This window comes from Cetorhinus maximus, chromosome 3 (genome assembly GCF_964194155.1).
Source record: "Cetorhinus maximus chromosome 3, sCetMax3.hap1.1, whole genome shotgun sequence".
NCBI classification, from domain to species: Eukaryota; Metazoa; Chordata; class Chondrichthyes; order Lamniformes; family Cetorhinidae; genus Cetorhinus; species Cetorhinus maximus.
The window spans coordinates 40,687,084-40,704,624 of record NC_135881.1 but is presented as its reverse complement, the minus strand read 5'-3'; the positions used below and the strand labels follow the sequence as shown (position 1 = coordinate 40,704,624).

Here is a 17,541-nt window from a genome sequence, read left to right as displayed (position 1 = left end):
CCTGCTCTTAATTATGAAATCAATTTACTAAAATGCACACTTGTATATAAAAATCATTCCCTAGAAATACAACACTTTTTGGAAGGACTGTTACAATATGACAGGGAGAATGAATTTGGTAAAGCAATTGATTCCCCAAAATAGAAATTGAAGAGTAGCTGTCAATCAAACAAAACTGCCATCCTCTTTGGATTAAAAAACAATGCAACACCCACATCCACTGTGGATTCCAAAATATTGCAAAAAAAGCACCAAAATATCTAAAATTGATTTATTGGGCAGCAATAATTGCCCAGACCACTGTAGAAAACAAATACTGCTACTCCATTTAGAATGCAGATAGATGCAAAATAGTATATATTGCTCAGGTTAGATTGAGTTCTGACTCAGGAGAAACTTATGCATTTCAGACTAGAAGAGGGGCACCTGAAGGATATACAAGATACTTAATAGAATAGACTTCGGGGGGGGGGGGGGGGGGGAAAGAGAGCATAAACCCTGAATCTACTAAAAGATGAAATGAGAAGCACATCCACCCTGTTAAATCTTAAAATGGGCTGAATGGCCTTTCTCATTGTATGTTTGGATTTTTCTACTCTTCAATTTCAAACAATTCATCCACTTCAAATATTTATCCATCATCTTTACTTCAATCATTCTAATTTATCCTTGCCTTGCTAGCCTGAACTATAATGTAGACTTGCCCTGTATACTTAACTTTCAGTCTCCCAATGCTACATGCTACTACAGCTTCTCCAGGGTCAATCTCCCATGCCTGTTTCAATTGTGGCAATGCAGGAACAATCTTTTTATTTTTTCTTTTAATTAAATTTTTGTTTTCTTTAAGTTGCCTACATCCTGTTTGCTTTCTTCTATGGAATGAATCCTTTCACTTTTCTTGCTTTTTTCCCTTTAGGGCTGCTATTGTAGAGACCTGAATCTCTTGCCCATTGTTTCGAATACATTGGAGACCAGGTCTCTTGCCAACAATCCTTGCCATCCAATTACTAAATTTATTTTGATTATAAAGGTTCAAAACTTTAAGGATGGGAAGGTGCAGGGAGATAGGGGTACTGTGATATAGAACATAAGAAATAGGAGTAGGGACCATATGGTCCCTTGAGCCTGCTCCACCATTCAATGCAACAATCATGGCTAATCTTCAGCCTCAACACCATTTTCCAATCCACTACCCATATCCCCCTCAATATCAATCTTGTCAAGCCCCTTCAATAAGGTCACCTCTCATTCTTCTAAACTTCAGAGAGCATAGGCCTAATTTACTCAGCCTCTCATCATTGATTCCTGGGATGAGGGGGTTGAACTGTGAACCTTCACTGTACCGCCTCCAATGCAAGTTATGTCCTTCTGTAAAAATGGAAACCAAAACTGCACACAGTATTCCAGATGTAGTCTCACCAAAGCCTATAAAATTGTGGCAAGACTTCCTTATTCTTGTACACCAATCCCCTTGCAATAATGGCCTTCATGCCATTTGCCTTTCTAATTGATTGTTGTGCCTGCATACTAACTCTGTTTCTTGTATGAGTACACCCAAGTCCCTCTGGGCATTAATATTTACAAGTTGCATGCCTTTTAAAAATATTCTGCTCTTCTATTCTTACCAAAGTGGATAACCTGGTACTTCCCCACATTACTCCAGAGCCCAGTCTGATGGCATCAGGTCAAACATGGGCAAGCAAACCTCCTGATTACCACACACCGCCCTCCCTCAACTGATGAATCAGTGCTCCTCCATGTTGAACACCACTTGGGGGAAGCACAGATGGGGGCAAGGGTGTAGAATGTACTCTAGGTGCAGGACTTCAATGTCCATCACCAAGACTGGCTCTGTAGCACCACTACAGATCGTGCTGGCCAAGTCCTAATGGACACAGCTGCTAGACTGGGTCTGTGGCAGGTGGTGAGGGAACCAAGAAGGGGAAACAACATACTTGACCTCATCATCACTAACCTGCCTGTCAGAGATACATCTTCAATGACAGTATCGGTAGGAGTGACAACGGCACAGTCCTTGTGGAGTCGAAGTCCCATCTACCACCGTGCTAAATGGGATAGATTTCGAACAGATCTGGCAACTCAAGACTGGGCATCCATGAGGTGCTGTGGGCCATCATCAGCACAACTGTAATCAACCACAATCTGTAACCTCATGGCCTGACATAACCCCCACTCTACCATTGCCACCAAGCCAGGGGGATCAACTCTGGTTCAATGAAGAGTGCAGGAGTGCATGCCAGGAGCAGCACCAGGCATACCTAAAATGAGGTGTCAACCTGGTGAAGTTATAACACAGAACTACTTGCATGCCAAACAGCAAAAGCAGCAAGTGATAAACTGAGACAACACTCTTATTCAATTTTTAATAACTTTAGCAGCTTGGCAACTTGCTTTCAGGTGATGGTAAGGAGGTGAAGGGGTAGGGAATATGATGGAAGTGACAGAGAAAGCAGGGATGAAAAACAACTTGTATTTATAGAGCACCTTTAAATGCAATAAAACATCTCAAGGTACTTCACAAGGCTGTTATACAGCAAAATCCAATAATGAGCCATATAGGGGTGTTTGGCCAAATGTTTGACCGTTTGCCCTAAGTGGCAAGTTTTAAGGGGTCTTAATTGAGGGAAGACCAAGACAGGCAGGGAGTGGGTACTTCAGAGTTTAGGGCCTTGGCAGTTGAAGGCATAGCCACTAATGGTAGAACAATTACCATCAAGGATGCTCATGAGGCCAGAATCAGAGCAGTGCAGATATCCAAGAGGTTAGGAGCTTGAGGAGATGACTGAGATAGGGAGGGGTGAAACCAAGGAGTTAAAATAAGGATGAGAATTTTAAAATTGAGGCATTGCTTAATTGAGCCACTGTAGGTGAGCAAAGACAGGGATTGAGTGCAAGGTAGGACATAGGCTGAACTTGGAAGGCCAGCCAGGAGCACATTGGAATAATCAAGTCTAGAGGTAACAGATATGCACGAGGATACATGGTAAGGGAGCAGAAAAACTCGAAACATATTTACCTAACCAGCCATCAAAAACATGGTTTACATACACCTCTTGCTGATTCATTTCTCCAGAACCAAAAGGAATCATTTAAAAAAGTTAGAAAAGTGCAGAAAATCAACAGAAAAGGGAGACATAGACAAACATCAACATAAGTACCACCAGCAATTCCACGGCATGTCCATTATAAACATAAATGTAAATGCACAAAATTAAACTTAATCCCTATGGTTGTTCAAAATGACACACTCACTGCAATCTTAATTCTTCACAAGGGCTTTGTTCCTGGTTCTCCTTAAATTCCTGATGCTTTAAAACCTGCATGTGACATTTAGTTTACGCTGCCCTGCAATCTTCTTTCCCCAGGCTGTGCTGTGTGTTGATATGCCCCTGCTCCTGCTCAGCAGATGTATACACAGTTTGAAATTGGTTGCAAATGGGCAGCTGAGCCAAAAGGCATAAGTGTTTCCTTTAATAATAGTTTGGAGTTTTATTTTACTGTCTTCTGTTACTCTCAACAGGAATAAAATTCCCACACCTAGTTTTCCTTTATTGCTCCTAACATCCTTAACAAGCTCATCCATGCCGTGTGCTCCCACATCAGTTTCACATTCTCCTGCATCCAGGCCCACCAAAATATTTCCATTTTCCCTAAAGCAACATGAGCAACACTATAGGAAAAAAATCCACCAACATAACCAAAAACAATTAGTGAAAAATTATTAACAGATGAGATAGGCCAGTGACTCAGGGTCATACTTGAATCACTCGATTTTGGTAATAGTATTAAAGAAGGCCGCCAACATCCTCCCCTCAGAATTCTCTTTTGATATGAAAAAGGTTAAAAGACGAGGGTCTTGCAGTCTTGTTCTGAAGAAAGGATAAATCAAGATGAAGCATATGACCAGAAAAATAGCACCTTGTGATGGCGAGGGTCGTGCTTTAGCCAGTAAATAGAAAATAAATGCCAGGCGTTCAAACCAAGAATGTGGGCAATTTCAATCTATTGGTCAGTAGGTATGGGACAGTTGCACAACACTGTCCTTATTTTGTCTACATTACTCAAAGGTTACAAGAATGGCAAATGTTGGTAATGGAAATGTTACACTGGTGCAGCAGAGGGAGCTTTACCATGCAGCTGCCCATGCAGCACCTGGCCTATAAGTGCTTGACACCAACATTAGCTGTCTGAATTGTGTTCTATTCTCCAGCTTGGTGAGGAGAAATATTCACAAAGTATGTAAAAAATGAATTTAGTCTTTATAACCAATAATAGCTGTTAGTTTTAATACATTAATATAACTTTGTATGTTAATAATGCTTGGAAAAACTGATTTATTTTACTGCACAGTCCATTAAAATTTTGGTTTATTTTGTTTTGTAGAAACCTATGTATGACCTATGTATGAACTGTTAAGTGATTTCACTCACTGTTGATATGGAACTGTATGCTTTCCCAAACCATAATGATAGGGGGTTTTTACTTTAATTCAGATCCCAGTAATTCAGCTTCTTGAAGACAGCTCCTAACACTCACGCTATTAAATCAGTTATTTTATTTTTATGATAAACAGATTTATCAACCTAAATGCTGAGATTCAAATCACTCATACCAGCAAGTGCAGTATTCCCTCATTACACTGGAGCATCAACCTAGATTGTGTTCAAATGCCCAAATTAGGTCTTGAACTTTAACCTTCTGACTCGGAGACAAGAATGCTGAGTCAATGACAATATTAAGGTTTTAAAAAATAGTTTAACAAAGATCAATACCAGTCAGCTCAGGTATATGAATACTCCAGAAATGTCAACAGTTTAATGGTTAAACTGATGATTTACACCATAAAGTGCATTAAGCAAACATGGAATAAACAAAGATTAAAAAAAACTGCGGATGCTAGAAATCCAAAACAAAAACAGAATTACCTGGAAAAACTCAGCAGGTCTGGCAGCATCAGCGGAGAAGAAAAGAGTTGAGGACTCGAAACGTCAACTCTTTTCTTCTCCGCCGATGCTGCCAGACCTGCTGAGTTTTTCCAGGTAATTCTGTTTTTGTTCTGGAATAAACAAAGTTTATTCTCACTGTGTACAAGTGAGGAAGTTCTGTAATAAGGCCAAAGCTGTAGCAGTCCACTTCCAAACATGATTTCTACATTGATCTATTTGCATCCGTAGCTGCACATAACATAAATGGCTACAGTTAGACCATAAGACATAGGAGCAGAAATTGGGCAATTCGGCCCATCGAATCTGTTCCGCCATTCAATCATGGCTGATAAGTTTCTCAACCTCATTCTCCCGCCTTCTCCCCATAACCTTTGATCCACATACCAATCAAGAACCTATCTATCTCGGTCTTAAATACACTCAATGACCTGCCCTCCGCAGCCTTCTGTGGCAATGAATTCCATTGATTCATCACTCTCTGGCTAAAGAAGTTTCTCCTCATCTCTGTTCTAAAAGGTCTTCCCTTTACTCTGAGGCTGTGCCCTTGGGTCCTAGTTTCTCCTACTAATGGAAACATCTTCCCCAAGTCGACTCTATCCAGGCCTTTCAGTATTCTGTAAGTTTCAATCAAATCCCCCCCCTCATCCTTCTAAACTCCATCGAGTATAGACCCAGAGTCCTCAAACGTTCCTCATATGTTAAGCCTTTCATTCCTGGGATCGTTCTCGTGAACCTCCTCTGGGCCCTCTCCAGGGCCAGCACATCCTTCCTGAGATACGGGGCCCAAAATTGCTCACAATATTCTAAATGTGGTCTGACCAGAGCCTTATAAAGCCTCAGCATCACATCCCTGTTTTTATATTCTAGTCCTCTCAAAATAAATGCCAACATTGCATTTGCCTTCCTAACCACCGACTCAACCTGCAAGTTAACCTCAAGAGAATCCTGGACTAGGACTCCCAAGTCTCTTTGCACTCCAGATTTCTGAATTCTCTCCCCATTTAGAAAATAGTCTATGCCTCTATTCTTCCTACCAAAGTGCACGACCTCACACTTGCCCACGTTGTATTCCATCTGCTACTTCTTTGCCCATTTTCCTAACCTGTCCAAATCTTTCTGCAGTCTCCCTGCCTCCTCAATACTGCCTATCCCTCCACCTATCTTTGTATCATCTACAAACTTAGCCAGGATGCCCTCAGTTCCTTCATCTAGATCATTAATGTATAAAGTGAAAAGTTGTGGTCACAACACTGATCCCTGCGGAACTCCACTAGTCACCGGCCGCCATCCTGAGAAGGACCCCCTTATCCCCACTCTCTGCCTCCTGCCAGACAGCCAATCTTCTATCCATGCTTGTACCTTGCCTCTAACACCATGGGTTTCTATCTTACTGAGCAGCCTCCTGTGCGGCACCTTGTCAAAGGCCTTCTGGAAGTCCAAGTAGATAACATCCATTGGCTCTCCTTTGTCTAACCTACTCGTTACCTCCTCAAAGAATTCTAACAGATTTGTCAGGCATGACCTCCCCTTGACGAAACCATGCTGACTTTGCCCTATTTTACCATGCACTTCCAAGTATTCTGAAATCTCATCCTTAATAATGGACTCTAAAATCTTACCAACGACCGATGTCAGGCTAATTGGCCTGTAATTTCCCGTCTTTTGCCTCACTCCCTTCTTAAACAGGGGGGTTACATTAGTGGTTTTCCAGTCCTCTGGGACCCTCCCTGATTCGAGTGATTCCTGAAAGATCACCACTAACGCCTCCACTAACTCTTCAGCTATCTCCTTCAGTCCCCAAATAACAGCATCAACTTAAATCATATAAAGCACCCTACTGCTTTAGAGTGCCTATTAAGTTATAGTTTAAGGGTCCTTGGATGTGATAAGAATGGAATTTTATGCTTAGTTGCCAGCTCTCTGCAATCTCCCATGCAGTTAATACATTATTTTTAGACAGTAAGAATTGCAACCCAAGGGTAAAATGAAGATGACAATGCATAAAATGGTTGGCTCACTCAAATTGAGATATAACAGCACAAAGAGCTCTGTCTGTGCTTCGATTAACCTCTGGTGAAATTAGGCAATATTATGTGCAACAAAATAATCACCATTTACCTTTTCAAAAGGAACTGTGGCACTGCGATTTCCCTTGGCAAGATTTCAGAATTCTCCAAACAGATCTTAGAGAAGTAATGGGATGGGGGTGTGGCAATATTGATTAAGAATGATGTTAACAGTAGTCAATAGAAACAATATATTAGATGGCTCTAGGACTAAATCTATTTGGTCTGTGTTAAAGGAACAGAGGGGGAGCTGTTACATTGCTTGGAGTTCATTTTTATGCAGCTCCAAACAGTAAGGAGTAGTTGAGCAAATTAGCAGGCATTTTCAAAAGCATGTAACAAAAACATTAAGAGACTTTAATTACCTTAATGCAGACAGGGGAGAAAAGTGTGATGGTTAGGGAAGGAAAAGGAATTTCTTATGTGTACTCCTTGATCAATATGCCTCCAGTCCAACAAGAAAAGCAGCGGTGTTGGACCTGGTTCGGGAAATGAAATAGGGTAAGTGTTATAGTAAAAGATCGGCACCTCAACATAATTCAGCTTTCCGTCATTATGGAAAGAAAATAGATGGTAAAAATGCTTAAATGGGGGGGGGGGGGGGGGGAGAGAGAGAGAAGAGAGAGAGAGAGCTAATTTCAGTAATTTAAGAAGGAACCTAGTACAGGTAGATTGGAAAAGGCAATTGCAGGGTAAAGCAGAAATAAGGCATGGAAGGCATTCAAGGAAGATAAAAGCAAAATGCTGCGGATGCTGGAAATCTGAAACAAAAACAAAAATAGCTGGAAAAAACTCAGCAGGTCTGACTGCATCTGCGGAGAGGAAGACAGTTAATGTTTCGAGTCCGTATGACTCTTCATCAGGAAGATAATTCAGGTATAAACTAGGCATGCTGCTTTGAAGAGAAAAGGTTAAGAATCTGAAGCAAACGCACCCTGGATGACAAAGAAAATAAATTAATAATAGGCAGCTTATGATAAATATCAGGAGGATTCATTTAATAATATGGACAGTACAGGAGGGAATTGAAAAAGTTAGAAAGAGAGGTTACAAGAAAAAATTAGCATTTCATAATGTTTAAAATGAACCCTAAAATATATCAAGCATAAATGGTTAGCTGGGGAAGTAGTTGGACCAAATTAAGGATCCAAAGGGAAATCTTCATTCATGTGGAGGGCATGGCTAAAGTATGAAATGAGTACTTTGCATCTGCTTTCACAATGGAACCAGATGAGTACGAAGGTTGCACTGAAAGAGGAGGCACAAATTAGGGGCAGGATAATAAGAGATGCACTAAAAAGATTAGCATTACTAAAAAATAGCAAGTCACCTGGTCTGATCTTTGGTTGTTGCTGGAGAGTCAGTACAAACGTGATGAACCGAATGACTTCTGTGTAGTACCTGCCTTTCCTCCAAAATCCTTAACACCTTTGATCAACAAAACCACTCAGATTTAAAACAACTGACTTAGCATCAACTGCCATCTGCAAAGAGAGTTCCAAACTTCTATCATCCTTCGCATGTAGGTTTGCTAACCTCACTCTTGAAAAGCCTAGCCCCAATTTATTTTTACTATGCCCCTAGTCCTAGACTTCCTAACCCTATCTGTTCCCCTTAATATCTTGGGAACTTTGATTCTATTACCCCCTAATATTTTAAATTCCATAGAACACAACCTTAGTTTGTGTAATTTCTACTCTACTTATAGTTTAACTTGAGTTGGAGCATCATTCTGGTAAATCTATGCTGCACCCTCTCCAAGGTCAATTTACATTTCCCAAGGTGTGGTACCCAAAATTGCTACTGGTATTGCAGGTATGGTCTAACTTAGAGCTTTGTATAATTGCAGCATAACTTCTATGCCCTTATTTCTCATCCTCTAGATAAAGGCTTTTTGATAGATCATTAAATGTCATGACAGGTATGTACATCCACTCCAAGTCTCTTTGGACCTCCACTGTTTCCTAGCTTTTTACCACTTAGAAAGTACTTTCACCTATTCTTTTTAAGATCTAAAGTGGATGACCTTTCACTTAGCTACATTGTAATCCTTTTGCCACAGCTCTACGTATTCACTTGGCTCTCAATATCTCTTTGTAATCTGATGGTTCCATCTACACTTACAATAATGTACATCTTCGTGTCCGTGACAAACTTAGATTGTGGCTTTCTATCCCATCATCTAAATCATTAATAAATATGGTGAATAGCTGATCATAAATAGTTCCTTGTGAGATATTAGTCGCATCCTGACAATTAAGAGTAACTGCCCGTTGTTCCCGCTGCTCAGCAAATTTCCTAACCAGGTCTCAACTTTAGCCGAATTACCTGGAAAAACCCAGCAGGTCTGGCAGCATCAGCAGAGAAGAAAAGAGTCTTTTCTTCTCCGCCAATGCTGCCAGACCTGCTGGGTTTTTCCAGGTAATTCTGTTTTTGTTTTGGATTTCCAGCATCCGCAGTAGTTTTTTGTTTTTTTTAGTTTTTAGTTCTTATCTCAACTTTAGCCAACAGTTTCTTACAAGTCTCTCTGAAGTATTTGGTGGACTTTCCCCTGTCCTACTTTAATCACCTCTTAAAAAAGAAAATTCAATTAGGTTCTTCAGATGTGATCTACCCTGTGCTGGCTCTCTCTGATCACTGAACATTTTGAAGATGTTCAGTCACTCTGTCCCTAATCATAGTCTCTAGTAATTTCCCGACAATGGGTATAGGCTAATTGGTGTATAATCACCTGGTGTGCCTCTCTCACCTTTCTTAAATAGTGGCATGACATAGCACCATGAAATGCATAATTTTCCAATCCAAAATAACTTTTCCCAAAACAAGATAATTTTGGATTATAGTGAATGCACTTACAATGGTCTCACCGCCTTCCTTTAAAACCTGTGTAATCCATCCCCAAGTAAAGCACAGATTTCAGGGTACTGAGAGCTTGAGGTATTAGAAACACTGCTTCAAGCAGTTTTCTATTATGCTAAAAAGACAAATCAGTTTTGGGCTTATGAAGTACTCCCAAGCTTGGTGGGAGGTTGGTCAATGTATTAAGTAATCTCCTGTTTTCTTTTTCTAGAAGTTACTCTAACCACCAATAAAATGGTAGAAATCAACAGGAATATGACAGACTCCTTTTAGTAAATGGGAAGAGAGAAATAAGTAAAATAAATGTTTTTTGTGGTACCAACTACCAGGTCTGTGATTTGTGCATTTAAATACAACAGATTTGTGACGTATTTTATTTCAAAGTGACGTGCTATAACTACGAGACACCATTTAACCATTGGAATGTGCATAGCTCAGATGCTAGCAGGTCCAGGGAAATCCCCATCAGTTTGCATACAGATACTGAAACATAAAACTATTCATGCATCGGGAATATCTTTACCGTTAAAATTTCTAGCCTGATCAACAATTTAAAATTATTAAAATACTTAAATCCTTTACTTCTACTTGTCCCTTTCCACCCATTCTCTTGTCCACATTTAATACAATTCATAAAATCATGACAAGACTAACAATTCAGCAGCTGCAAGAAAATAGTAATAACAACTACTTTCATTAACGCAAAAAAATGGCCCACCATGCTTAGGGGTGCAATCAGACGAAAGGTGTCCGTTGGGCTAAAGGAGGTACAGGAGTGGGGTGTGCAAATCAAAATTTTGTCAAGGTAGTTGGATTCAAGGAGGATCTTACAAGAAAGTTGCAGAGATAGAGTGGTTTATAGAAGGAATTCCAAAGCAGTGACCCCAGGACACAACAGTCCAAGTGGTTGCCATTTCATCAACTTCCTCTGTCATCTGTTTTGATGGTTGTAGTGTATACCAGCTACAGGATGCACTGCAGTAAATCACCAGGGTTACTTCAGCAGCATCTCCAAAACCAGTCACTTTCACCTTGTAGAGCAGCAGGTGGATGAGACCATCATCACTTCCTCTCCATCCTGACTGGGTATATGAAGTTGTTCCTTCTTCGTCACTAGGTCAAACTCCTTATCCATCAGCATTGTGCAAATACCTTCACCACATAGATTATAGCAGTTCAAATAGGCAGCCCATCACCACCTCCACTGGTTGTGCGAAGGCTGGGCAGTGAGGGTGGAAAGAGGAATGCACAAAAGACCAAACTCAAAATGAGTACAGGGACACTGGCGTAGGACTGTAGAAGATTAGAGATAAGGAGAGGCATGGCCACAAGGGGATTTGAACATCGGATTCAGCAGCAGATGGGTGGAAATAAAGCAGGCCGTGCCATGAAGGTGGAAGCAGGCTGACCTTTGCAATGGAGTAAGCAGGAAGCAGGCTGACCTTTGCAATGGAGTAAGCAGGGAGAAGTTCAATTCAGGGCGAATAGGTTGGAGTGCCAACAGTAAAACACCTGAGACAAAGGCCAGGATGGGGAATGGAATTGGTGGTGAGGGTGCAGATTGTCGCTGAGGCCAAAAGTGGCAGCTTCATAATTGGTATTGTATAGTACTGTTGCATGAAACAGCAGATGGACAGCAATAGTTAAATTGCTCATCATAAATTTGTGCTACATGTATATGCTAGATCTCATTAAATTCATTTAAAAAATACGCAATAAACTAATCAGAGAAGCATTTCTAAAACAGACACGGCAGATTCCAAAGTCAATGTGTTTTGCAAGTAATTAAATCAATCAGTTTCAATAAGCGTGCATACCAAAAGCAAAGTAAATTTAGTTGATTCAATTTCTATAAGCACACTGCTTACAAAAAGAAACTTGTGACACTGGCTACCAAAACTAGTAAAGTCTAAGGTGGGCTAAAAGCTCAGAATAGTTCTTATTGAAGTCTCAAAGAATTAACTAACCTCCTATTTTGCCACCATTCCCTCCAAACCATTGATTAAACCCAACAGGCAGATGTAGCCCAGAAGGTGACCTGACGGTGTTAGGAACTACAGATAGTTTAAGTTATATGTGTAATTGCAGATGTCAGGAATGAGTTTTAGCTTTAAGTTTAAGTTTAATTTGCATTTCTGTATTGGTGTGTTAAGGGGGAAACTTGGGTTTTAGATGCCTGCATTCTACTGAGGTTTTATGTCTCTTGAAGGGAAGTCAAAACAAACAAAAGGTCGCAAAACTGTGTTGTCTAGCAACAGGGGTCCAGAGAGAGGGACCCACAGAGACCGAGGAAAACAGAAAAGTAGTTTGTTCAGTTGGAGGTAGGTGCCAGGTGAAGCTGGACACAGGAGAGGGAACTGCAGAAAGCAGATTTCCTATAAGAACAGCAGAAGTCCCAGAAACCAGGGAGTGGGAAAATAAAACAAAGTCCCATGAAGACTTTCTAGTCAAAAGAACAGGAATCTGCAACAAGATCCGGTTCAATGGAAGTGAAAGTAAGGAGCAGAGGAAGGCTCCAGGCTTAAAAAGGGAAAAAGCTGCAGGACGCAGACTTAAAGCAAAATAGGCTTGCAAGACGCCAGAAGGTCCAAGGAGAGCGCTGAAGGTTTGCAACTCTTTACTATGGGCACGTGAAGCAGTGGTGTTTTTGGGGAGAGGAACAACTGAAGGAGAGTTTGCAACCATGGAGATGAACTCTTGTGGAAGGTGTCCGGGAGAAAGCGTTTGGGAGAAAATTTCCAAAGCTAGTTCTTCGAGGACGAAAATTCAAAACCCTCGTGTGAAAGACGGAGGTCAGTGAGGCTGGTTGGCTCAGTGTGACAAACATCTGGGGGGAGTTGAGAGATCCATAGCATCTGTTTGAGATGACAACTGTCACTTGGTTTCAGAGTGTGGTGTGCCTGACCACAGGTTGCCTTTTGGTTTACATGTACTGTGTACTTACTGTGAAGATGAGGGTATAAGATAGCTTTTGTAACTTGTGTTATCCTTACGAATCTGAATATATCTGTGAAGGTTAGGTGTGGGTGAAGGAGTATTGTACTTTAGTTCATTTTTGCTTGTTTAATAAAGGTTTTATTCTTTTGTTAAAAAGTTAATCAGCTGACTCCCGTGACTGTTCAGTAGCCGCCCTCCAAGTCCAGTAGTAACATCAGCTGGGATCATAACAATGGGACAATACTAACCACTCTTTGGTGGTAGAGATGTGGTGGTGAATGGGCACTAAGGTGGTGGTGGGGAGGGTGGAAACAGAGGAAAAGGCAAAGGGGAGAAGAAATAGTAAGACAAAGTAAGTAAAGGAAGGTCAGTGCAGAAAGGAAAGTGCAAGAGAGGGGGAAAAGGAAAGGAGCATACATTTCAGGAGTGCAGCATGCATATCTGGGTACTCTATTATAGGAAGGTGTTACCGGTTCATGGAAATTATAGTGCCTATGAAATGTCCCTTTTCAGTGGAAGAGAGAAAGCTATAATAAAGTTTTCAAAATTATGAAAGGCTTCAAAAGGGTGTCTAATGTAAAACTGGTTGAAGTGGCAACAGGAGTTATAGACTCAGTTAACACAATAAAAGCAAAAGAAAAAAGCTTAAAATTCCACCCAACCTCTTTCCCAGAACACTGAATGTTTTACCCCAAGTGTCTATTAAGGTTGAGTTTAAAACACCATTTAAAAAGAAACTGGATAAGTATTGGAAAGGAAATACAAATGTAAGTGGTTGTTTCTGTTTAAAATATAAACTAGAAAAGGAATAATGAAATGGTCAGCTCTAGTTGAGGAGCTAGTAACGGCAGGATTGGTCAAATTGCTTCTTCCTATGTAGTCAATTTTATGATTCAAGCATGCATAAACTAAAAATAAGCTTTTAACCAGCATGATATACATTGAAGCCAAATGTGAAATATTAGGTTTACTGAGGAACATTAAGCAAACAGAAATGGGTAGTGATTTGTTGAAGCAAATTTTGTAAAGATAATTGGGGGACTGTCCATCGATGTTAAGTACTGTATCAGAACATCCCTCCAACTGGCGCAACTATGGGACACAAACATTCCCACTAAGCTGCTTGTATATATGGCTGCATAGCAGCCACTGGGCAAGCCTTGTATGTTAATTGGCACAAAAAAAATTAAGGTTCCATGCACTGAAAAACTGGTTGTGCACAACAATTTTTTTTACAGGGAACATGGACTATATTAAATCTGTATTCTTAGATTTAATAGCCATGGTTTCCTGTCCCAATGCCTACACAATTTATTTCCTGCTGAAAAACACACGTGGACTTCAGACAAGGAGAGATTCAAGCTCAACTGCAATGGCCTGAATTATCTAATAACCTCAATGACCGCACAAATCAATACAAGGCCACTTGAAACAAGTTAGTGCAGCTCCATACACCAGCCTGAATGCCTACTGTCAGAGGGTAGGAATGATTAGAGAAGTCAAGTTTCAATTGTTGGTTCCATTTAACCATTACAATTCACTTTAATTTAGAAATCCTCCATATATGTGCTTTAAATTCCAGTTTTAGTACTCACGCTGTATGTGAATAAGCTGCTTTGGCATCTTGAACTCCCCACTGTAGACAGATTCATAGTAGGCAATGTTGCTTTCCGCCTCTGGAACAGGAATAACCATATTATCCCGTTTCTCTCCATAAACCTGTTGTGCTGAAATAGCCCGCTGGAGGTGGTGCTCCTGAAAAGATTGAGGGAAAAAAATACAGTATTAATGCACAGCAATATTTTTAAAAGCTATATTGCTTCTGTGGTAATACAGCATTTACCATAAACTCAAAATCTACACTGGCAATTTACATCCAACATTCCTGCCAAATCCATAAAGTCAGGAACAAAACAAATCTCCAGCCAATCATACGGACTCAAAACGTCAACTCTGTTTCTCTCCCCACAGATGCTGCCAGACCTCCTGAGTTTATCCAGCATTTTTTGTTTTTATTTCAGATTTACAGCATCTGCAGTATTTTGCTTTCACTTCAGCCAATCATATTTTGGAATGGGAACAGTTAAAGAAAAAAATTGTCAGACAACATCCCTTTAATCTTGATATATGAACGAAAGCTATAATTTGTACAACGACAAATAGTAATATGCATTTTTCTGTCAGCTCATTATTTTTTCAAGCAGTCTCTCCAAAAGTATGTTCCAATGCCCTAACTTTTCATGGAAAATCTTGCACCCTGTCTAAGTGGGACAGCATTCACATGGGAATAACCAGAAAACTATCACTGAACTTATTTACAACCAAGATTCTTACACGGACACTTCCAGCAGAGGTCACTGAGCAGTAATCCAGATTGGGCATGGTCAATGTTCCACACAATAACAGACTGCCAAATCCTATTGTGGAATCCATACAACCACCCGCCACCCCATATAACTTGGAGTCCTGAGAATTGTGTGAACTGCATTTCTCGGCTACTCACTACACGACCCTGCTGAGCCATTATATGGCAAGCAAAACAGAATTATGAATGAGATGTAACCAAGCTAAACGTCTTTGAACTTTGAATGTTTATCAAAAAGTTACAAAAACATATTACAGAAACATCAGTTAATGATGCATTTAGACAATATACCCATAGTTTTACATACAAGCTTTGCGAAAGCATTAGTTCTCAGTCATCCTACTCAGTCTGGTCTGTGTGTTGTGCTAGTATTTTTAGGTATATATTTTTGTGTGAAGTGGGAACCCAGTTTAATTGGATATTTGTGGGTGGATTACTTCCATAATCAGCAAACAGATTCCTGAACTTGTGCATCACACCATGCAAAACTTCATAGCATTTTAACCTGTCCTCCCTTTGCGCAAGCAATGAATTCTCACTTCCTAATTCCTAGCACCAACATCGATGAGTTTCCCAAAACAAATTGAAGGGCGTATTTACAGTTTTAATTCAGGAGAGGTAAATATATGCATCATTACTGGTACCTCTTTCATTTGGCTCATTTCAATGTTTCACATTTCAGATCTATTTAGAACTAGCTTTTGAGCAGTCATTATGTAAACTATATTTGTATGATGCAACATTCCATTCCAGTGACATCATAAATTGAAACAAAGTGAGGAAGAATGTTTTCACCCAGAGGGTGGCTGGAGTCTGGAATGAGCTTCATGTAAGGGTGGTGGATGCAGGTTCAATTGAGGTATTCAAAAGGGAATTGGATTGCTATCTGAAAAGAAAGAAGGTGCAAGGTTACAGGGATTAGGGGAGTGGGATTAGGTAGACTGCTCTTTCAGCACACCAGTATAGACTCAATGGGCCGAATGGCCTCCTCCTGCACAGTAAAGATTCTGTGAAAGTGATATTGCAAAGTGGAACTTGGTCATTCAATCTACATTGAGTCACTTTCAATTTACTATACCATGGACACCAAATACTACATTAAAAGTTCATCAAGTTGATATGTGATCTTGCTATTTTGGTCAGGGATTTGGGGGGGGTGGAGTGTGCAGTCGCAGTCACCCACTCTGACACACAAGAATGCTTCAAGGGGTTTGCCAAAAATAAAATTCTAGCTAACATTGGCCATTCCCCTAAGCCACCTCTTATCAGTGAATGGCAGCAATGCCTTTGCACCCTACTCAGCCGGAGGGCAGAGCTGCGAAAAATCAATTCTGGGCAACCAATAAGGATTGAAACAGATGTTAGGAATATCAGCAAACTGCTACAATGTTATCAATGTGCCAGCTCATACAGCATGAGCCCAGGTGGTCCTCAGGTGTAGTTGCAACATGTTTGTAGACTTGCATAAGTTATCAGGACCTCCTGTTCTGACCAAAGAATTTGTCCCACTTTGTGGAAGATGTTATTTCTCATTTTATGATCAAAAAGCTGCATGTTTCTAAAGCTACACAGAATAGTACACAGGCAAAATAGAGACAGAATAGGCAGAATAGTGGATGCACTGGTAGTAATTTTCCAAGAATCCTTAAGATTACGGAAAAGTCCCAGAGGATTGGAAAACTGCCAATGTAATGCCCTTATTCAAAAGGGAGGGGGACAAAAAAAAAAACATCTAACTATAGGCCAGTTAGCTTAACATCCGTTATTGGGAAAACGTTAGAGGCTATTATAAAGGATGTAATAGCAGAGCATTTAGAAATGCATAATCTAATCAAACAGAGTCAGCATGGCTTCATGAAGGGGAAATCATACGTGACAAATTTATTAGAATCCTTTGAGGTAACAAGCAGGATAGATAAAGGGGAACCAGTAGATGTAATATATTTGGATTTCCAAAAGGTATCGCACATAAAGCTACTTAACAGTTCTGTTGAAGAGTCATACGGACTCGAAAGGTTAACTGTGTTCCTCTCCGCAGGTGCTGTCAGACCTGCTGAGGTTTTCCAGGTATTTTTTATTTTTGTTTTGATTTTGGATTTCCAGCATCCGCAGTTTTTTGCTTTTATAATAGAAGACAGTTGAGATAAGGGAGGCATTTTCAGGATGGCAGCCTGTAACTGGTGGACTGCCACAGGGATCAGTGCTGGGGCCATAATTATTGACAATATATATTAATGGCTTAGATGAGGGAAGCGAATGTACTGTCACCAAGTTTGCAGATGATACAAAAACAGGTGGGAAGGCAAGTGATGAGGACGACACAGTCTACCGATTGATCCCAGGTATG

General features: G+C 40.4%; 1 protein-coding gene across 3 annotated transcripts in view; it reads right to left on the bottom strand.

Annotated features, from left to right (window-relative positions):
* The window catches only part of LOC144677650 (enhancer of polycomb homolog 1-like), a 219,830-nt gene that overhangs the window by 47,822 nt on the left and 154,467 nt on the right, over nt 1-17,541 (bottom strand). For all 3 annotated transcript variants that reach the window (XR_013575784.1, XM_078537695.1, XM_078537686.1), the window contains one exon: nt 14,425-14,584. Coding sequence is in view for 2 of the 3 variants with exons in the window: in XM_078537695.1 (XP_078393821.1) it covers nt 14,425-14,584 (160 nt within the window). In the remaining variant the exon portion in view is untranslated. The remainder of the gene's footprint in view (nt 1-14,424; nt 14,585-17,541) is intronic.